General features: G+C 36.8%; 1 protein-coding gene across 12 annotated transcripts in view; it reads right to left on the reverse strand.

Moving 5' to 3' along the window:
- Positions 1-24335, reverse strand: part of LOC122402964 (polypyrimidine tract-binding protein 2) — a 548137-nt gene that overhangs the window by 420349 nt on the left and 103453 nt on the right. For 2 of the 12 annotated variants that reach the window (XM_043406196.1, XM_043406190.1), the window contains exons 1-2: positions 18927-18942; positions 18719-18831 (exon numbers count right to left, since the gene is read on the reverse strand). The exons of 8 other annotated variants lie outside the window; for them this stretch is intronic. In XM_043406196.1, coding sequence (XP_043262131.1) covers positions 18719-18742 — 24 coding nt within the window. In that variant the 5' untranslated portion in view covers positions 18743-18831; positions 18927-18942. Of the gene's footprint in view, positions 1-5966; positions 6039-18718; positions 18943-24335 lie in introns of those variants that run through there. 2 more of the 12 variants (XM_043406195.1, XM_043406193.1) reach the window with 2 other exon arrangements.

Consider the following 24335-nt stretch of genomic DNA (forward strand, 5'->3'; position numbering starts at 1 on the left):
TGGGATATCGCGATTTTGCGGGAAAGTGATCGGTTAGATGGTCCTCTAGCGACGTTACAGCCACACAGTACCCTATTTAACACGCTATAGCTGGCACATGTGCCTGCTGGCAATACATGACTTTCTTGCTTGTCAGGTCAACTACAGATAGTCAACATTTATGTACGTAGACCGTTATTGATCAAACTCCGAATAAACAATTGACGGATTACCTGCAGGTGCGAGCCGAATGTGTACACGACTGCCAGCGGCCACTTGTAAATTAGTCAATTGCAAACTATATTCGTGCATAAACGCGATCAATGAATTACCGGCGTCGCGTTTCTTCCTTCAACGTTACGCGTGATACTGGATACCTAACCTACAATACGATTTATGATAATTTTAATTATAAATCACGCCCTTTGCATAATCCTTTGCAAATAATTTTTACGCCATCGATAAAAGTTGCGATTATACGCCCGCCGTAAACATATCGCGGATTCAATAAGGGATTTAAAACCGTCGGCGTGTGTTATTGCGCGCGGGGCATTCAAATAATTTAATCACCGCGAAATCTGGTTTCCGTTATGTAAATGAATAATATAAAATTGTAATTCTGACGCGGCCGCACGAAACACCACACAACGAATTAATATTGTGTATTTATAGAGAATGTAAAATAACCGGGAACTAGTATTAATAACAACGAACCAGGAATTATGCAAAAACGGATTAATCGAATATTCTCGAAATTTTCGCTACGCTGATCCCCCCCCCCGCTGCGAATAAATTAATCTTGAAGGGGGGGATCCCGTCGCCACTTAACAGTACGATAAATTAAATGGAAATCACCGACGTTCGGTCGCGACTGCGAGAACTTGTAACGCCTTACAGTGCATCGATAGGGAAAATACGAGTGTATGGAGCGCGTTCTGGTCGCTCGATGCGAAATTTCACGGATGGCGGACCCCCAGGTGCAGACGAGCCCCGGGTGCTTTTCCTATATTGCACCCCCCCACGGAGAGCAGGTGACATAGACGACAACCCTTATATTATGACTCTGATGTTCGGTGCAATGACGAGAGAGAGCCTTCTAATTAAAATCTCTGGATTTTTTACCCCCCTCGCCCCCCCACCCTTCTCTCGACACGTTTCCACGCCGGCGAGCAAGGGCGAGAGTGAGCATACCAGACGTTCAGACAAGTAAAAGGAGAAAAAAAAGGGAAAATATAAGTGGAGGGAAAAGAAAAAATAATTGAAATCGTCCGTCTGCTCCTCGCGAAAGCAATTAATACCGGTCACGGGGAGAAACGCGCGGAGAAATCACGGATCAAACGCATTTCACGCGATAGTGTAGTTATTTTGTTGGGACGAGCGATGCGTGCGCGCGCGCCCCCCATATTGGTGTGTGATATTTGTTTCGATGGAATTTGATCGGTGAATGGTTGTTATTAACGGTGGATTTACGGTTGTTGCAAATGTTGTTGTTTAAATGTTAGTTGGTAGCGATTTAGGGTGAATTTTGTTAATGTGATTAGAGGAATATATATTAATTAACACTAGAATTACTGGGAATTATAGTGTGTTTGTTCATTTCCTTATGGAAAATTGTGGTAAATTTTGAGAAATTCGAGCGAGTATTTTGCAATTTTTATTAGAAATTTTAATGTGAATGTTAACACAATGGATTTTAATAAAAATATGTGGAATAAATTTTCGTAAATCTAGTGTTAACAATGTAGTATTTTCTTACTGTATATACGAGTATAGAATTTAGTAATTTTTTAAAAAAAAGGTACTATTAAATAGCAATTTTTTAAATATTTTCATGTGTTTCTATTTTCTTTTTTGTTACTCATCATCCACTAATGACCACTTAAAGTGAGACTATGACACTATGAGAGTATATGCGATTAAAATAACATATTTTCTAATAGAAGTGTGTTTGGTGAGAGTCTAAAAATGAAAGAAAAATACTAAAAAAAATTGACCCAATTACAAAAATTATTTTTTAAAATTGTTCTTTTATTTTGGATGGTCGTAAACAATTCAAGGCCCTTTTTCGTGAGCAGAAACACGTTCCATGGAGACATAGTCAAGCAAAGTCGCAGAGAAACATGTCGTTCTGTGTCCTGAGCTTGTTACCCCGGAAACGCGTGCGGGTGTACGTGGTATTTATCTGGCGGCAACCGTGGCCATAACTTCGTTTCCATGGAAATTGTTCGGCAACAGGTGGGGAAAATTTCCACACACACACACAGAGAGACCACCCTGCCATCGTCGTTTGTCGTTTCATCCCCTTTCGGCCCCTCTGTGCTCCACTGCTCGCAGTGAACAATGGAACAATTTAGTTTTCACCCTCCCTTTCTTTCGATGCTCGTGTTTCCCTCCTTTTCGAAATTTCAGCCAACTTTTGGGATTCGTGGCCAAGTATAGCAAAAAGTTTCGTCGCTGCGTGCATAATTAACTTTCTATAACTCACTGTACGACAAACATCAGCTCGTAAGTTTCATATTCTGAAATTGACGAGGATAGAATTGGCAATTTGATAGAAAATGAAAATTGTCAGGTTAGGGGATTTCTGAAATTTTAACATCAAGAATTTATAGAAATTTGAAAGGGATAATAGATAAATTAAATACAATATTTATGCATTTATGTCCTATTTTAAAGTTTCTACTTCTATGTTTTGCTATATTTTGCAATATTTCCAATTAAAATTTTAATGGGGGATTCTACAGGCCAAAATAAGACGAAAATGAAGAATAACAATTTGTCGATGGAAGCTTCGTTAAAAAGTTATTAACGTTTAAAGTTGAAGTGTGCAGCGCGCGCGGTTCCCGTCTCACACTTAAACTTTAAACATTAATAACTTTTTAACGAAGCCTCAATTAAAAAATTACTATTCTTGATTTTCGTCTTATTTTGACCTGTAGAATCCCCTATTAAAATTTCCCCCAAGGTTGATAGAACACCCTATATAATTTAAGTTGTCAACTTTCCGATCAGTGTTAAAAATAAAACTTTATTTTCCTGCACACTGCAAAACTGTTCTCAATATTTTGCTCTATATTTCACCATCCACTTCCACACTAATCACATAAAAAAAAATGTCAAATTAGTACGATACTTTATTTCAGTTTGACATAATGAAAACTGACCTGTTTTGATGTATCAATTTTTTACTTTCCATGGCGACTGTCGTTACACAGCGTCTATTTCGAGTTGGAGTTTGGCGAGACACGTATCCGTCGCTTTTTGAAAATTGAATGATAGTTTGACTGATCTTGGACCATTAAAACCGTGTCGTGGACAAGCATGCGACGTGTTAAATAGTGAAACGCCTCGCGTAAAACTGTCGACGGCTGTGGGCCACTAAAAATGTATCTAAGCTCCCGCCGAAGACCGACGAAAAACAGATGTCCCGTTCCAAAGCGACGTGCTTTCGTCGTTTCATTAACTATTTCGCGGATCAATTTCGCCTCGAACTCCCGTCCGCCGCCGCGGACGTTCGCCAAAGCTAATTAAATGTTTCCGAACGCGACGAGCAAAAGCGTAATAAAAGAGCGACGTAATAGAGCGTAATTAAAAACGACATTAACGCGGCGTTCGCTAAGATAACGCGAGAAAGGGAAAGAAAGCACGGAAACGGGCTAATTAACGACAATTAATTAACCGAGTGCGGTCGAATTAAATGAGTACATTCGCGAGGATTCGAAGGGACGAACGCATTGGAATATTCTGTTAACCAAGTACTCTTTTCATCGAGTTCTAAATCTCAAACTAAACTATTTTTGAGAATATTATCTGACTGAATGAGTTAGAAAAAATAACCTGATTTAACACTAGAAGTATTATAAGTGGTCAGAATAATTTGTAATTACTAATAAAAATTGTAAAATATTACTCGACTGTCCCAAGGGGATTTTTATGAAACTTCCGGGCTTAACTCACCAACTTGAAGTTTTTTGATCCTTGGGGGAAACTGGGAGGAAACTCACCTGAAACAAAGAAACAGATAACGTCAAGATCGAGTGAAGAAAGCATCAAAATGTAAAGGTGCCATTAGCTTGTTCTATCGAGGGTGTTCGACAACCCCTAAAAAAATTTTAATATGGGATTCTAGAGGCCAAAATAAGACGAAAATCAAGAATAACAATTTGTCGATTGAGGCTTCGTTTAAAAGTTATTAACGTTTAAAGTTGCGCCTGTGAGACGGGAACCGCGCGCGATGCACACTTCAACTTTAAACGTTAATAACTTTTTAACGAAGCCTCAATTAAAAAATTACTATTCTTGATTTTCGTCTTATTTTGGTCTGTAGAACCCCCCATTAAAATTTTTCCCAAGGTTGGCAGAACACCTTATATATCAATATAAAATTTATTTCTTACTAAACTAACTATTATTAAATTACAATTAATTCACTGTCTTGTACAATTTGCAGCGACGATTTTTCCTCTCACAGAGACAAAAGAACACGATATATCGCGTAACAACCAGACACAGCTACCAGCAATTATTTAATAATCGAAGTAATGGACGTGAACAAAAATGCGTGGAGGAAACTTGCTTGGCTTATTTCCATGTTTAATGAATGTTTCCATGAATGTCAGTTCCACGTTTCTAAATTTACAGTTTTTTTTAATTAACTCAAAAACTAAATTGATTTGGAGTTTTTTAATTTGTTTTCTAATTTGTTCTTGCACAGAGTAATAATCTGTATTTTTCGTGCCGTGATCACCGATTACAAAGCCATTTTCGACGCAGCACCGGGACATTGTAATTGCTGTATCGTTGCAGCGAATTGCGTAACAAAATTCATGTAACATTTCCGTAAATACGTACGTTAATAACCACGTAATGTTTTCAGCTTAATGCACAGTGAATTTTTCCTTTCAGCGCCTATTTATTCTTTTTCGAATTTGTCACAGAATAGTTAGTTTCTTTTTAATTTTTTTCGTTAAAAATTAAAAGTTCTATTCCACTAGACTTTTAGGAACGTGAAGGGAGACTCTTAAACTATACATAAATATTTTTGTTAGAACCTATAATAAACAAAAAATATGGAGAATTTAAAGAGTTATAGCATTTTGAAGAAACAATCTTTCTTGGTATACAAATTTTTCTTCAAAGTGCAATAGTTTTTAATATTTTCTATATTGTTTATTTAAAATAGGTTTAGTACCACTGGAAACCAGCTTTAAGAGAATTTTTTCTGATCTCTAAGCTGTACAACAAATGTGGTTACATTGTCGCATAGAATTAATTACTATTTAATGAATGATACTAAAAAGTGGACTAAAAAAATATTTTTGTATAGTTTAAGGGTCTCCCTTCATGTTCCCAAAAGTCTAGTACAATAGAACTTTCAATTCTTTATGAAAAAAATTGAGAAAAGAAATTTTAATTTTAATCTGAGGAACCAGAGGTGACCGTAGATAGATATCTGAGAATCTTTCAAGTAAATCAATTTTAAAAGTGTATTTTAGTATTAAACCTAATAAATTCGAGTCGTATTTTGTAGTAGAATGCAAAATACTGTTTCAAAAAATACTATGGAATTTTTTACAGTGACCTCAACAATTTTAAATCCCAGATTTATTATATAATTCTATTTAATAAAAGATAATAAAAAATGGACTAAAAAAAATACTTTTATATAGTTTAAAGGTCTCTCTTCATGTTCCTAAAAGTCTAGTACAATAGAACTTTTAAACCTTTATGAAAAAAATTGAAGAAAATTTTAAATTTTAACCTTAAATTTTAACTTTGTTTTTTCTTTCAAAATGTATATTTATATTTCATTTTGAGAAAATAATTTTACCCAAATCTAATTAAATGTAAATTTCTTTTAAAATCCAATTTAATGCATATTTATTTTTCATTTTAAGAGAATATTTTCACGTAAAAAAAATTGAGAAAATTTTGCTTTGACGACAAGGTTGACTGGAACGATTCAAGCAGAAGATAGGTCGCATTACGGTTTAGTTGGACAGCGGGAGCGTTGTCGGTTGCACCCAACTGAAAGCGTTGTGACGCTCGGTGTCGCGCCGTTACAGGCGTAACAGGTGCTGGTCGCCGAAATTTCTAGCGTGGCGCGCGTGTTTTATCAACGAAACTGCGCGGCCACGTCCGCCGGCGAACGTGTCCGTAACAAGAACCAGGAGATCGCGCGTACGTGAACACGTGTATCGAGGAACAATAAAAAAGCGAAATGTGGAAAACTCCCGGGGCCCTGGAAACCCGACCGGAAGCCAGATACATTAAACATGCTCGCGAGGAACGCGGGAGAGAACGTACGTGCATTTTCAGCGGTTGAAATTCCCCGACTGGCGGGAATTAATTACGCGAGTCGTCGCGAACTTCCTTCTGAATCGCGTTTATACGCGCTTTCGAGTGAATGATAGATGCGTGAAACACGCCTACGCAACAACTTATTATCTCCATTATTCGAGCACTGTTACCTACGGCGCATCGAATGCGATTATTAAATGAACGTGGAATTCCTTTTTTCCGTTGGATACGAATTTTTCTAGAAACTTTGTGCATTATGTAAAGTTGTTTGGTATGAATGAAAACGAAATTCTTTTTTATGAAGTCTTTTTCGCAATTATATATACTCTATTTAATAATATAATATTATAATATTATATTATATTATTAAATTTAATATATTTACTATATTTAATATTATAGTATTTACTATATTGTAATATTATAGTGTTTGCTTAAAATTTCATGCCATTTAATGAGCAAAAAAATCTTGCAATATTTACATAAAAAATGACTCATTAACCCTTCCTAGAAAAATGTTATTGGACGCATAAGTCCAACAACAATAAATCCATGTATTTATAATTGACTACAATTAATACAATTTATAATATAAATCAATATAAAATTTCATGCAATTTAACTCCCCATAAAATTATAATATTGCCCATCAGCGTGGAAGCACCAGACGATGGAATAAATATTAAGTAAAAATAAATGCATCGAATTAAAAAATCATAAATAAATAAAACGAGGTTTTCCGGATTCCCCGTTAACGATCCCGTCGATCCCCAGGAATAAAAATCGTCCGCCTATCCGGGAATTACGTCGCTAAAGGGTGGCGCAAACAAACCGGATAAAACTTGCCGGAATTTTCGAGCCCACTTTCCTACGGTGCACCCTCGTCGCCGGAAGCGTTCCCTTTGTCCCGACGTCTTCCACGCACAATTCCAGGACAATTCTCTCGTTTCCCGACGTCGCGGCACGGCTACGGGGGACAGACTCAGAACGTGCTGCCTCTGAAGCAAGACGAAAGTCGACGATAGCTAAACCGTAGAAGCGAGGACGTTCCGAGGGGGTAACTTTGCCGATCCAACTTGTCGCAGGCAAAGCTGCAACTTCAACGATCCAAGTTTCTACGTGGCAAAATACAGAAAGACAGGGCAGCGCCGGAGGGAGGGCCGTCTGTGTTCGAGTTTTGCATACACGCGGCCAAGATGGCTGAATTTACCCGTGCTTAACAGCTTAAACTGTTTTAACTGACTTCTTCCAACCAATTAATTCACCGGCAAACAGACCTTGGGCGAATCCTGCCTTCCCCACCCGGTGCACTATTTGCTCGAAAAACTTGCTTTATTCCTGTTAACACGATGCAATTTTCCACGGAAATAACGGGAATAAAAATTCAAAAACCAGACGATTTATACAGGGTGTTCTCGATTACCCCTAGAAAAATTTTAAGAGGAGATTCTAGGGGCCAAAATAAGACGAAAATGAAGAATAGTAATTTTTTGATTGAGGCTACGTTAAAAAGTTATTAACGTTTAAAGTTGAAGTGTGCAGCGCGCGCGGTTCCCGTTTCACACTTCAACTTTAAACGTTAATAACTTTTTAACGTAGCCTCAATGAAAAAATTACTATTCTTCATTTTCGTCTTATTTTGGCCTCTAGAATCTCCCATTAAAATTTTTTTTAGGGGATGGAAAACTGCCACCGTTGGAGCCATTGTTCTCACTCCTAGTAATATTTCAAAACAAAAAAGAAAAATAGAAATTAATTTGTTGATTTATCTGTCAAGTTTGGTGTTGTTTGAAAAACAAAATGGGCGCTTCGTAGAGGGCTATCTCAACCCCTAAATATAATAATTCGTATAATAAACTCTCATCGATCAATTAAGAATTACCAGAATAAAAGTTTCTAAATTATTGTAAATAAAAATAATAACAAAGGTAAAGAAAAAATTTAAGTATAAAATGTTAAATTAATACTTGCTAAAATTCGTAATTCTAAGTGTATTTTGTGTTTTTTTTTTGAGAATTAAAATTTCACTTCTGATGGATCGTCTTCTCGACAGTGTTTGAACAGAATTTCTTGGTACGACTTGGGTGTATTGGCTCCGTTTACCGCGACACTGAATACCGAATACTATCAGAGAATGCTAAACAATTATATTCTTCCAAGTTTGAGGTAGCAGTTTGGAGAGAAATCCTTACCCAGTCGGAACGATAACGGTCCTACGCGCAAAACTAGGTTTCTATAGAAATTGCTTGATAAGATTGAAGCCTACAAGTTTGACTAGACTTGGTAAACCGATTTTGTGGAAGGTTCGATAGATGGAAGAAGCGTTTGCAACAAAAGGAAACAACTATCGAGTCACTATTTTTTTTTTCGTCCAAAAAAATTTTTAAAATATCATTGAAACATGTATAAATAAACCTTGTAAATTTGACTGCAAAAGATCTTCCAGTTTGTTCACAAAAAATTCCCCAAGAAAGTCTAAAAAAAACATCACATTTAACCAACAGACGTTATAAAATATTTTTTATAATTTCGATGAAACAGTGACGTATTTGGGTAAATAATAAACGTTGGCAAGTTTAGGATCTGTCTTAATGCCGTGTCCTTTTAAAACATGGCGGTCGCCGGGGAAGCGTTTAAAAATTAAACGTCTGACCAGGAGCCACGAAGTTTAGCGCAGGTTCTGTTATTCTTTGGTAAATGGAGACAGTCTTGTTCTTTGTCGCGGCCGGCCTTTCTATTTCCCGCCATGGCGTGCCGCCGCCCCGGAGCATAGAAATTTGAATTATTACTCGCCACGGTCTTGTGTCTCGCGAATAAAAGCCGACTGGGCTCGGACCGGGGCTGGCAACCGGGATGGGATGGATAGGCGCGATTATAAGTTCGTGAGATAATAGCGCCGCGGTACTTTTAATTAAAAAGCCCGACGCTACCGCGAATTACGTTAATATGGCCCGGGAACTGCCGCGATAGTGACTGCCGCGAAATTTGTCTCATGGTCCGCCCCCCTGGTCGACCGATTTTTCACTCAAAATCGCGCCTCACCCCTCCTCGCTACCACACAAATACACACGTACGCGATTTTCTCATTATACAATTAAAAGACAATGGTAAAATCCTTCCTACAAATCTCTTCAAACATTGAACCTACACAGGCAAAATTTATATTACATTGCGTGTTCTTCCAAATCAAGTACTTTTTGTAGAGAACTTTTTCTGATAGAGATATTCCACTATTTGTACCTAATTTCGGTCAATCCTGGGAAAAATTTTAACGGGGGATTCTAGAGTCCAAAATAAGACGAAAATGAAGAATAGTAATTTTTTGTTTGAGGCTTTGTTAAAAAGTTATTAACATTTAAAGTTGCGCGTGTGAGACGGGAACCGCGCGCGCTGCACACTTCAACTTTAAATGTTAATAACTTTTTAACGGAGCCTCAAACAAAAAATTACTATTGTTTATTTTCGTCTTATTTTGGCCCCCAGAATCTCCCATTAAAATTTTCCCCAAATATATAGCTTCCCAAGAGAACTATCTCTAAGGAGATAATTCAAATTTATCGACATGTGAAACATACAAATTTGTATAAGTTTCATTACCTTTTCTTCTTATGTTTTCATTATGCAGTGTACGATTTTGGCGATTTATCAGCGACTGAAGTAGGAGAAACAGGTGTCGCTCGAAAATTTACGGGTCTATTTGGCGATGATGGTAACCATTTTCGCGGAACGAAAGCGGATTAGAGGGATTACGCAAGGCGCGTTAATTTCATAGCGGAGACTGTTTCTTCTTTTTCCCCACGCCGCGATAAGTTTGCAACGCGACACTCGCGTGTAACGTTACCGGATTACGATGACACGCTGTCACTTCCCAGGCGAACGTGACCGCGAACGGGATACACTCTCGAAAAAGCGACTTTTAAACGATCGTTAATTCTGGAATCGTGTTATAGGATCTTTACTGTTGACCTGTATCGTGCAATCGGGTCGCTGGCAGCGCACGAGCCACCTATCGGGTGTCCCCCACGCAACTAGGCCACACACTTTATCCTCGAAACACTCGAAAGTTCCAGAAAAATCGTGAATCAAAATTAAACTGTTATACATTTCTCTTGTTTCTAAAAACATCGAGAACCATTCTAAAAATCGATTAAAAAATTTCTTATGAAGTCTTTTTAGCAATTATTGTTAATTATACTCTGTTATTTCTATTTACTACTACATTTACTCTATTTAATAATATTGTATTATAATATTATATTATATTATTAAATTTAATATATTTACTATATTTATTAAACTGTTATACATTCCTCTTGTTTCTAAAAATATCGAGAACCATTTTAAAAATTGATTAAAAAATTTCATTGAAACGAATGTTTCTTTCAGTTATCCGAGCATTGCTACATTGCAGTTACATAGAAGCGGGCAAATTATGATAAAAAAAAATGAAATTGTTGGACTCGGCTTCCGTTTATAGATTCTAATTTTTTGGATGGCTTTAAACGACTCTAAAATTCGTATTCGTCGAGCGCGAATAAAATTTGCCCAACTCTGGCGACGGGGAACAACAGGTCGTCCAAGTCAAACTGTCGTTGACCCACAATTTCGCCTCGAGAGGTGCCAAATTATATTCAGCCGCGGCGCTAATTTATTATCAGTCCGCGGCGACGTTCCTTTACATCGATTTTTCTCCCGTTCCCGGCAGCCTCGACAGGCTACCCAGCGCGTCAGGTACAATTAATAATGGAGCCAGAGAGTGAAAAAGGCGACGGTCATGAATAAATTGAAACTTCATTGGACGGGCAGGAGCCTATGAAACGTGTGCCCGTTGGCTCATTAGCATGCAAATTTTCCAAGGCCAGACCCAGCCAGGCACACTCGCCCTTCGTCATCCTCTTACGCTACCTGTTGTTTGTTGCCCTCAACACAGATCTTTTCGTATCTCTCACGTCAGATTACAATCGTTAAGAAAATATCGTTGTCAGCGGAGTTAATGTTGGATTTCATTTGCAGCAAGAATGATACAAAAATCGATCTTTGAAGTACAGTAGAATTACGATTATTCGAAATATTGAGGATTGGGGCAATGCTGGAAAATCAAATATGACGTATAATTGGATTACTATATATCTATGTATGAAGTGATAACAACGAGAAATTGGACCATTTTTTTTGAGTTTTTCTAAGTTTATGGAATCGAAGAATAATTTTTTTAATATTCTAAGAATTTTTAAATGATCTTCACCAAAATACGCGTTGTTTGCATTAAAATCCTCCAAACTGTTCAGAAATTACGAAATTTTAAAAATGCACATGAAATTTTGGGGAAACATTTAAGGTCAGGAATTACTGTTTTGATACAGATTTTTTTTTCTAGAAAATGAGTAGGATTTCGGGAATATGCCTATTCACCAAAAATGATTGTAATAGACCCCTGCAACTAAAAATAATTTTTCTAGAACGATTTGAAATTTTTTAATTTTGTCGAATAAATTCATATCTTCTCGAATTTTTTTCTAGAAAATGGGTAGGAATTTTAGGGTATGTGTAATGACCACAAATGCTTGGAAATGACTCTTATAGCTACAAGTAATTTTTTTAGAATGATTTGAAACTTTTCGTTTTCGCCAAAAAATTTAGGCAACTTTCTGAATTTTTTTCTCGAAAGTGCGTAGGAATTCGAGGGTATGTGTAATAATAAAAAATGATTGTAATTTACCCCTGTAGGTAAAAGTAATTTTTTCAGAATGATTTGAAACTTTTCATTTTCGCCAAAAAATTTAGGTAACTTTCTGAATTTTTTTCTCGAAAGTGCGTAGGAATTCGAGGGTATGTGTAATGACCAAAAATACTTGTAATTGATCCCTATAGCTACAAGTAATTTTTTTAGAATGATTTGTAACTTTTCAATTTTGCTGAAAAATTTTTCTTATTTCTAAAATTTTTCCATTTTTAATAAATTTGTTTGACGTCCTACGGAAATTTTGTTTAGGACTTTTTTGTAGGTACCCATGAGCTCTACTTCAGAAATAAATTTCATTGAAATATATTCACTATTATAGGAGTTATGGTAGTTTGAAAATTGAACCGTTTTTATGGGGTTTTTTTTCATTTCACGGGGTTAGAAACCAAGTTTTCGAAAATTTTTGCGATTTCTACGTATTCTTGATTAAAATACGCGTCGTTTGCATTTTTTAAAATTAAAATCCTTCAATACGTTCAGAAGTTACGACATTTTAAAGATTCGCATAAAATTCTCAGGCTACATTTCTGGCCATAAATTATATTTTCGGTAAAGAATTTTTTTCTTGAAAGTGCGTAGGATTTCGAGGGTATGTCTAATGACCAAAAATGACTGTAATTAACCCACACAACAGAAAATAATTTTTTTATAACGATTCGTAATTTTTCATTTTTGCCCAAAAATTTAGGCACCTATTCCAATTTTTTTCTCAAAACTGTGTAGGATTTCGGGGGTATGCCTACTCACCAAAAATGATTGTAATTGACCCCAGCAACTAAAAATAATTTTTCCAGAACGATTTGAAATTTTTTAATTTTGTCCAAAAATCTCACATTTTCTCGAATTTTTTTCTCGAAAATGCGTAGGATTTCGGGGGTATGTCTGCCCACCAAAAATGATTATAATTGACTCCTCCAACCGAAAATAATTTTTCCAGAATGATTGGAAAGTTTTCAATTTTGACGAAAAATTTCAGCACTTACTCGAATTTTTTGAGTTCCAATTTGCACCACACCCTACATAATAGATTATAATTAATAGAGTTATTCTTCCATACCTCATACCTCCTAATATTTAAACAACCTTTAAAACTTCTCAGGCCCTAATTTTGCTATTCTGGATAATTTAACACTAGAACTACCAAACCAGTCAAAATGACCCATTAGTAATTTTAAATAAAACTAGTAAAAAATATACTCGACTGAATTTTTGAAAATTTATCATAATTTTCTATAAGAGAATATATAAACACTTATTTCCATTGCATTATATATTTATTCGCGTATCTATCGTTTCAATTCCTTTGGTACATATAAACACACTATAATTGTCGGTAATTCTAGTGTTAAACGACAGTTTCGAACGTCAATCTTTACTCAAAAACCTACTAATTTTCTCTGGCCCTTTTGTTGAACGAAGTATTTTACTTCAATTAATTTTAGCAGTCTTGTTTCTTCGACTACTGGCGTCAGCAGCTTCGACTATGCATTCTATTGTTATCCGAACCAAGAATTATCTTCATCGATAACTGGGTACTCGAGTTACCGAACAATTCGAGCCGCGAGTCTCCCCAAGCGATCGCCTAACAACCATTCACAATGCCCAAAAAATTTTCAAATATTATCAACATCACCTTTTACAATTTATTTTACCTTTAAACAAACAGGTATTAATACTGCAATAAAACATTTCCCAGTAACTGTATATTTTTTCGCCGCCATCTTGTTTCCTATTCTGTCACCACTGTCCACTCGAACCGACTTATTACACAATAATTGAACATCTCAGAAATCTCCAGAAGCCTATCTAAACTCCCACCACCACCTGTTACTTTGTTCTTAAAATCCCTGTCCAACCTTTGATCGATTTTACTTCGCGAATTCCTTCGAGAAGACTTGACGTCTTCGCTGGCCATAAGAGGATAAGGTAGAATGTTTGCACAGCTGCTGGCGGTAAGGAAGCGTTCGAAGAAAGAGCAACGAAGAAACCTGTACCGACTCCGGGCACTTTTTTCGCCAGAAATCGGCGGACACGTCCTGTCGTGTTTCCTACAAACATCAAAGAACGTATCTCCTACAAAACTGTGAAACTCCACAAAAGACATAGTGGTCCAAAACGTGGCTATAAAAAATAATACATCTAATTAAATATGTATTTTTGTATTTTTTTTTTTAATTTAATTTTGTAACCCTCCTATAACATGCTAGATAAGTTCCTAGAAAATGTGTTATTTGAAACCGTGTTATATGAGACCCAGAGCCAGTACAAAAAGGGGAGTTACAGTCCACAAATATTTTTTTTTTTAATTCTACATAAGCAACTTAATTTTTATGTATAACACAAAAAAAAAAAAAATTATTTTAATTCAATGCAATTTTAATTAAATAAATTATAATTTGTTATAAGAGTGTTGCAGGAGGGTTATCTATATTTTTTAAATATAATTTTGTATCAGAAGGTTTGAATCTGACTTCATACTAAGATAAAACGATCAAAAGCAAGAGTGAAAATCTTTGGTTCGACGGCTGAACGACGAGAACTCTTGCTAGAGAGTGTACACGTCCACATACCAAGTCGCGATTTGAATTACAATCGGCGCATCCCGCCATCCCGTCCAGCCGGTTCGCGTCTCGTTAACCACCCGCCATTCTTATGTAATTTTATGCTAAATTTCCGCCACCGTATGCCCGACACTACCACGAATCCCCGTCCATCAACCCTTTTCCCACAAAACAGTGCGGCCTCTTCTTTTTCACTTTTTCATGTCTAAGACCCGCCTCGTTTTTCTTCCACGCTTCCCGCCCGAAGCAGATTCAGAGAAAAAAGTATCTCCTGGCTACGGTAAACTCTTTTTTCAACGGACGGTAACCTACAAGCGTCAATTCAAATCGCATACGAGATTTTTGCCCGCGAATTACTTTTAAACATTCCTGCATTGTAATTATGCACGTTTGTTGGGATAGCTTCGTCCGGATAACCTCAAAATCATAAGAGTAACCTACAAGCGTCAATTCAAATCATATACGATGAGATTTTTGCTCGGGAATTACTTTTAAAAATTCCTATGTCGTAATTATGCACCTTTGTTGGGAAAGCTCCGTCTGGATAACCTCAAAAACCAAAGGATAACCTACAAGCGTCAATTCATATCGCAAACACTAATATTTTTGCTTAAGAATTACTTTTAAAACTTCCTACGTTGTAATTATGCACGTTTGTTCGAAATGCTTCGTCTGGATAACCTCAAAAACCGAAAAGTAACCTACAAGCATCAATTCATTCGCACACATCAAGATTTTTGATTAAGAATTACTTTTAAACATTCCTGCATTGTAATTATGCACGTTTGTTGGGAAAGCTTCGTCCGGATAACCTCAAAATCATAAGAGTAACCTACAAGCGTCAATTCAAATCATATACGCTGAGATTTTTGTTCGGGAATTACTTTTAAAAATTCCTATATCGTAATTATGCACCTTTGTTGGGAAAGCTTCGTCTGGATAACCTCAAAAACCAAAGGATAACCTACAAGCGTCAATTCAAATCGCATACACTAATATTTTTGCTTAAGAATTACTTTTAAAACTTCCTACGTTGTAATTATGCACGTTTGTTCGAAATGCTTCGTCTGGATAACCTCAAAAACCGAAAAGTAACCTACAAGCGTCAATTCATTCGCACACATCAAGATTTTTGATTAAGAATTACTTTTAAACATTCCTGCATTGTAATTATGCACGTTTGTTGGGAAAGCTTCGTCCGGATAACCTCAAAATCATAAGAGTAACCTACAAGCGTCAATTCAAATCATATACGATGAGATTTTTGCTCGGGAATTACTTTTAAAAATTCCTATGTCGTAATTATGCACCTTTGTTGGGAAAGCTTCGTCTGGATAACCTCAAAAACCAAAGGATAACCTACAAGCGTCAATTCAAATCGCATACACTAATATTTTTGCTTAAGAATTACTTTTAAAACTTCCTACGTTGTAATTATGCACGTTTGTTCGAAATGCTTCGTCTGGATAACCTCAAAAACCGAAAAGTAACCTACAAGCGTCAATTCATTCGCACACATCAAGATTTTTGCTTAAGAATTACTTTTAAACATTCCTGCATTGTAATTATGCAACGTTTGTTGGGAAAGCTTCGTCCGGATAACCTCAAAATCATAAGAGTAACCTACAAGCGTCAATTCAAATCATATACGCTGAGATTTTTGTTCGGGAATTACTTTTAAAAATTCCTATATCGTAATTATGCACCTTTGTTGGGAAAGCTTCGTCTGGATAACCTCAAAAACCAAAGGATAACCTACAAGCGTCAATTCAAATCGCATACACTAATATTTTTGCTTAAGAATTACTTTTAAAACTTCCTACGTTGTAATTATGCACGTTTGTTCGAAATGCTTCGTCTGGATAACCTCAAAAACCGAAAAGTAACCTACAAGCATCAATTCATTCGCACACATCAAGATTTTTGATTAAGAATTACTTTTAAACATTCCTGCATTGTAATTATGCACGTTTGTTGGGAAAGCTTCGTCCGGATAACCTCAAAATCATAAGAGTAACCTACAAGCGTCAATTCAAATCATATACGATGAGATTTTTGCTCGGGAATTACTTTTAAAAATTCCTATATCGTAATTATGCACCTTTGTTGGGAAAGCTTCGTCTGGATAACCTCAAAAACCAAAGGATAACCTACAAGCGTCAATTCATATCGCAAACACTAATATTTTTGCTTAAGAATTACTTTTAAAACTTCCTACGTTGTAATTATGCACGTTTGTTCGAAATGCTTCGTCTGGATAACCTCAAAAACCGAAAAGTAACCTACAAGCATCAATTCATTCGCACACATCAAGATTTTTGATTAAGAATTACTTTTAAACATTCCTGCATTGTAATTATGCACGTTTGTTGGGATAGCTTCGTCCGGATAACCTCAAAATCATAAGAGTAACCTACAAGCGTCAATTCAAATCATATACGATGAGATTTTTGCTCGGGAATTACTTTTAAAAATTCCTATGTCGTAATTATGCACCTTTGTTGGGAAAGCTTCGTCTGGATAACCTCAAAAACCAAAGGATAACCTACAAGCGTCAATTCATATCGCAAACACTAATATTTTTGCTTAAGAATTACTTTTAAAACTTCCTACGTTGTAATTATGCACGTTTGTTCGAAATGCTTCGTCTGGATAACCTCAAAAACCGAAAAGTAACCTACAAGCATCAATTCATTCGCACACATCAAGATTTTTGATTAAGAATTACTTTTAAACATTCCTGCATTGTAATTATGCACGTTTGTTGGGAAAGCTTCGTCCGGATAACCTCAAAATCATAAGAGTAACCTACAAGCGTCAATTCAAATCATATACGATGAGATTTTTGCTCGGGAATTACTTTTAAAAATTCCTATGTCGTAATTATGCACCTTTGTTGGGAAAGCTTCGTCTGGATAACCTCAAAAACCAAAGGATAACCTACAAGCGTCAATTCAAATCGCATACACTAATATTTTTGCTTAAGAATTACTTTTAAAACTTCCTACGTTGTAATTATGCACGTTTGTTCGAAATGCTTCGTCTGGATAACCTCAAAAACCGAAAAGTAACCTACAAGCATCAATTCATTCGCACACATCAAGATTTTTGCTTAAGAATTACTTTTAAACATTCCTGCATTGTAATTATGCACGTTTGTTGGGATAGCTTCGTCCGGATAACCTCAAAATCATAAGAGTAACCTACAAGCGTCAATTCAAATCATATACGATGAGATTTTTGCTCGGGAATTACTTTTAAAAATTCCTATGTCGTAATTATGCACTTTTGTTGGGAAAGCTTCGTTTGGATAACCTCAAAAACCAAAGGATAACCTACACGCGTCAATTCAAATCGCATACACTAATATTTTTGCTTAAGAATTACTTTTAAAACTTCCTACGTTGTAATTATGCACGTTTGTTCGAAATGCTTCGTCTGGATAACCTCAAAAACCGAAAAGTAACCTACAAGCATCAATTCATTCGCACACATCAAGATTTTTGATTAAGAATTACTTTTAAACATTCCTGCATTGTAATTATGCACGTTTGTTGGGAAAGCTTCGTCCGGATAACCTCAAAATCATAAGAGTAACCTACAAGCGTCAATTCAAATCATATACGATGAGATTTTTGCTCGGGAATTACTTTTAAAAATTCCTATGTCGTAATTATGCACCTTTGTTGGGAAAGCTTCGTCTGGATAACCTCAAAAACCAAAGGATAACCTACAAGCGTCAATTCAAATCGCATACACTAATATTTTTGCTTAAGAATTACTTTTAAAACTTCCTACGTTGTAATTATGCACGTTTGTTCGAAATGCTTCGTCTGGATAACCTCAAAAACCGAAAAGTAACCTACAAGCGTCAATTCATTCGCACACATCAAGATTTTTGCTTAAGAATTACTTTTAAACATTCCTGCATTGTAATTATGCACGTTTGTTGGGAAAGCTTCGTCTGAATAACCTCAAAACCCTCGATACTACTTTTTCGTTCGAATTAGTGAATAGTAAACTTCTACACACCATTCAGACATGTAAGAAACAGACTCTCCAACATTGTAAAATACAGAATATCGCAGTATTCTTTCTGCTTCACTAGATTTATTAATTACAACGACTCTCTTACCGTAACGACGCCATGCTCTCTCATCGAGGACTCGTTCAAGACTTTTGCACGCGAATTACTTTCAAAGGCTCACACATCGCAATTATACACCTTTTCTGGAAACGCTGGCCACTCTTAAAAAGAGAAGAATAATCCTCGATTACACCTTTTCGTTGAAATTAGTAACAGCATAAATTGTCGTTGTTGGCATTCGTAAATTTCTACACACCGTTCAGATATTTGAGAAATAGTTTCCATGTTCTTCCATGTAAATCAAAACACAGTATATTGTAGTATTCTTTCCGCTTCACTGGATTTATTAACCATAACGAGACTGTTAACCACTCTTTGTTAGCCGTAACGACGCTCTGCTCTCGCTTTGTCGACGCGCGTCTAACCCAACCTTAACCTTAACGGATCCCGCGAAAAGCTACGCCAACAATATGGCGCCAACATTTGAATTAGCGATATAATTTCTACGATATATGACCCAATAAATCGCATTTCTGCGTTCTACAATACACGTATGGATTGAATAGATCTTTTTAATGTACCCGTGGCCTCAAAAGGAATATCTAACGAGCCTTACATTGTCCATTAAAATGTATTATTCAATAATAATTAAATACATGTATAATAGTTATTTTTGTATTTACATGTTTATAGCTATATTTTTCTATTATTTTAGAATTTTGTGTTCTGTTTTAGCTGTATAAGTTTATTAAAAAGGCACTGCCTGTTGAAATGTATTATTCAGTAATAATAATATTCTCCTTCTAACCACACCCTACGCTGTCTCACGACCTTTGACCCGCGAACTAAAAATCGAATCAGAACTTCGCACGCAACCGAGCACTGGCCTTTCAAATCGCATAACTCTTCGTACAAGTTCGATCACTGGCGATGGATTACCTCATTGTTAACTAAGCGACGAACGGAGGATTTAAAAATAGTCGCATCGATTAAAGAGCCACGTACAGGGTGAATGAAATAACCTTGAATATTTTACTCGTACTTTATAATAAGAAACAAATGTTATGGGTCATATTTTTTCACGTTTCAAGACATACAGGGTGACCACATTATTACCAATCAGCTACTTTTTCTAAAACTATTGCGATTGGAAAAAAGTGAAAGAGGAAAAAGTTTTATAGTTTTTTGTAATTAATAAGACAGTTTATATCAATTTTGCATATTTAAGTTATTTTGTGAGAAATGACGGTGAGGTTCAATTTTTTTAATGGAATGGCATGTATTAATGTGGTATGAAAGTATATGATATATCTGGGAAAAAATTTTAATGGGAGATTCTAGAGGCCAAAATAAGCCGAAAATGAAGAATAGTAATTTGTTGATGGAGGCTTCGTTAAAAAGTTATTAACATTTAAAGTTGAAGTGTGCAGCGTGCACGGTTCCCGTTTCACAGGGACAACTTTAAACGTTAATAACTTTTTAACGAAGCCTCAATTAAAAAATTACTATTCTTGATTTTCGTCTTATTTTGGCCCCTAGAATCCTCCATTAACATTTTTCCCAGTAAATATGGAAAATTGATATACACTGTGTCCTGTTGTTTTTGAAAACGCTATAAATCTTTTTGCTACCTAATAATGAAGCTATCTTGGAAAATAATGAATTGCTCGCGTTGGAGGTCGTGAGAAAGCGGCTGTAATAATTTTTATCGAATGACCCGGGTTTTTATGAAGGCTCGTGTGTGCTTTTCGACGTGGGACGAGATACCTGGTAGAGATAATCAGCGGATTCGCCAAGTTGCCAAGAACAATAAGGACTGGAAGTAACCGGGAAATTTCTTGGCATGGCTCGTAGAATTTACCTTGACCTTCGCGGGTCTCACGTTCCGCTCGTAATCGTTTATCTCGCAGCGGGTCCTGGTGCAGCCGTCTCTACCTACTCGGAACGCAACGGATATTGATAGAGCGTGCGAGGAATACTTCCACGGCTGCTTCGGGGAAGCCACGTTCGCGTCGAGACCAATCGAATTTCCTGTCCGTCTTTTCAAAACCGACGCCACCGGGGCGATCAAAGATGGGATTATCACCGTGTCTCTACGAACCGGCCAATCAAAATAAATTTACACTTTTTATCAGGTCATCCTACCAACGGAATCCTTCACAACCAGTTTTATATCTTGGCACAGTTATAACGTGATTTCATGTTCGACGATTATTCAATACCTTTGTATTAATGTGATTGTTTGACTGATTGACAAATTGTAGGACTATTTATATTTATTCTATTTATTATTTTTCCATATATCACTATGCTAGCTTTATTAGAACTACTGTGTGAATGAGAAGGCTGTGAATGTGTTTGTTCGGTTGACAAATGGTAATTCATGTTGTTTGAGGAATGTAAAATTGAAATTGAAGTTCAGTCAAGTCAAGTCAAAGTTAAATCAAAGTCAAGTCAAAGTCAAGTCAACGTCAGGTCAGGTCTGGGTTAGGTCAAGTCAAAGTCAAGTCAAAGTCAGGTCAGGTCTGGGTTAGGTCAAGTCAAAGTCAAGTCAAAGTCAGGTCAGGTCTGGATTATGTCAAGTCAACGTCAGGTCAGGTCTGGGTTAAGTCAAGTCAAAGTCAGGTCAGGTCTGGATTATGTCAAGTCAACGTCAGGTCAGGTCTGGGTTAAGTCAAGTCAAAGTCAGGTCAGGTCTGGGTTAGGTCAAGTCAAAGTCAGGTCAGGTCTGGGTTAAGTCAAGTCAAAGTCAGGTCAGGTCTGGGTTAGGTCAAGTCAAAGTCAGGTCAGGTCTGGGTTAGGTCAAGTCAAAGTCAGGTCAGGTCTGGGTTAGGTCAAGTCAAAGTCAGGTCAGGTCTGGGTTAGGTCAAGTCAAAGTCAGGTCAGGTCTGGGTTAGGTCAAGTCAAAGTTAAGTCAAAGCCAAGTCAAGTCAAGTCAAACTCAAGCCAAGTCATGTCAAGTTCAACCAAGTTCAGTCAAATATTCCATATCAAGTTAAGGTTCAGTTAACTTCAGTCAAGCATTGACAGAGTTGAAGTTCAGTTAAGTTCAGTCAAGCATTGACAGAGTTGAAGTTCAGTTAAGTTCAGTCAAGCATTCCATACGAAGTTTGCTCACTATACCTCGCTTAAAATGCAGCCAGTAGCAAGTTTTGGCGGATCGATTGTCTCATCAACGTAGCCAAGGGAAGAAGACATTCACACCGCGTCGGTTAATCATTGCACGCAGCGGTCGGCTGTCGTGGTTTTGTTCGAAACTGTACACGAACACGAACAAAGCTAGGCACCGCCGTGGCGGCTCCGGCGTGTGCACGCCCGCGAAACGACATATGGCAGTGCTCCAACAAGTGGCAGTAAGAACGTAGCGCGCAGGCCTTATGGCCGCGTGTACGTCGTTCATTGTCTGGCTTGACGCCTGACATTATACCACTTGCTTTGCGTCATCGTTTTTCCGCCGAAAATCGCGCCCATTGTTCGCCATCGCCGAACAAATTTCTGTTGTCGCGCATTAGCCAAGTCAACCACAAACGAACTGAACAAATGCGCAGCTTTACAGCTCTAACTTCTTCCCTAGCATTGTATCTATCTTCTCTAGTGACACAGTGGTCAACATTTCAGTAAGAATGCTACCATTTTGAGTAGAAACTTTAACAAATTGGACTATGTTAGCCCAACTGTGGGTGTCAAAAGCTACACCAAGGTTTGACTCAGAAGACCTATCACATCTCTGAGACGTCATTGCAAGCTAAGGATTTAAAGAAATTCTGAGAAACACAGTGGTCCCCAGGTTGGGGGTTTCAAACTTCGAACTCTAACGATCTATCGGGACACCGCACACGCCGCAACACCCGAGTTTCTATCGTTCCAGGAACCTATCCAGGACCCGGTGTCCCCGACAGTCGAGATGACGATTCTTTCGCGCAAGTTCCGAATCCGGTTCGAAGCGCTCGCGGGGCGACGAAGGTCGAGCACGATGGAGGATCTGTCCCCCGATAGGTCGTAGCAATTCAAGTTACCCGGTTGAGGACAGCTCCGGCGGTGCGTGTACCAACGAGTAATTTCGCAGCAAGACGTGACCGGACTTGCGAATCCAAGCTGAAAGCGTGGGTCCAATTGACCCAGCAGCCCGAAACGGCTAATTGCCAATTGTCGGGCAACGCTGCCGCTCATTCTAACGTCACGTCGGAAATTTGCCTGTCACCTACTATCTAGCGCCGCCGCGGTCCCTCGCGACGCTTTGCTACCCGTCGTTTTATTCCGTGGCGCGGAGGACTTGCATTTTCCGTCACGCGATACACGGAGTCGTAACGCATGTAACACGGTTGAACTTTCGAATGAGATTACATCGAAACTATTGCATTTACAGGACTGAGTGCTTTGTACGAAAGTGTTGGTTTTGTTAATATTTGGGCAAATATGAAATAAAATATTTTGTTAATATATTTGGACAATATTAGTAGGGTAGACCAGACAATTGTAACACTTGAACTTTAAAGTAAGATTACATCAAAATTATTACTCTTACATGATAGAGTATTTTGTACGAATGTGTTAATTTTGTAAATATTTAAAAAACTACTTTTGATTCATTTTTTTGGGGGTAACACTCACTCCGTACATTTTATGCAAATTTGTAAAATTATAAAAGAAATTTAATGCTTAAATTTTCTCGTCACAATATACGATTAAATGTTAACTATCAAATAATTATATGCTTTTAAGATTTAAAATATATATTTAAAATTGAAATGTATTTTAATGAAACTTTTTTCTTAAGTAGAGCTCATGGGTACCTACAAAGAAGTATTAGATAACTTTTCTGTGGGGCGTAAAACAGAATTACTAAAAATGAAATACGAATTTTTAAGAAAAATCGATGAAGGGTAGTCCCCTTTTTCGTTGGAAAAAAATATTTTCAAATCATTCTAAAAAAATTATTATCGGTTGTAGGGGTCGATTGTAATTAGTTTTGGTCATTAGACATAACCTCGATTTCCTACCCACTTTCGAAAAAAAAATTCGAAAAAGTGTGAAATTTTTCGATAAAATTAAAAAATTTCAAATCATTCTACAAAAATTATATTTAGTTACTGGGCCCAATTACAAGTATTTTTGGTCATTAGACATACCTTCGAAATCCTACCCACTTTCGAAAAAAAAATTCGAAAAAGTGTGAAATTTTTCGACAAAATGAAAAAATTTCAAATCATACTAAAAAAATTATATTTAGTTACTAGACCCAATTACAAGCATTTTTGACCATTAGACATGCCCCCGTAATTCTACGCACTTAGAAGAAAAAAATTCTAGAATGAAAATATAATGTGTGGCCAGAAATGTTTACCCGATATTTCATGTGAATTTTTAAAACATCATAACTTCTGAACGGATGGACGGATTTTAATGTTTAAAAAGGCAAACAACGCGTATTTTAGTGTAGAATATGTAGAAATTGTAACAATATGGAAAAAGTTATTTCTTGACCCCGCAAAATGAGAAAAACCCCGTAAAAATGGTCCAATTTTCAAACGTTCATAATTCCTACAATACTGAATATATTTTAATGAAATTTTGGGGGGAAGTAGAGTTCATGGGTACCTACAAAAAAGTATTGAACAACATTTCCGTAGGACGTCAAACAAATTTATTAAAAATAAAAAACTAA

This window comes from Colletes gigas, unplaced genomic scaffold (assembly GCF_013123115.1).
Source record: "Colletes gigas isolate AHSC1104 unplaced genomic scaffold, ASM1312311v1 Colletes_gigas_Sc00042, whole genome shotgun sequence".
Lineage (NCBI taxonomy): Eukaryota > Metazoa > Arthropoda > Insecta > Hymenoptera > Colletidae > Colletes > Colletes gigas.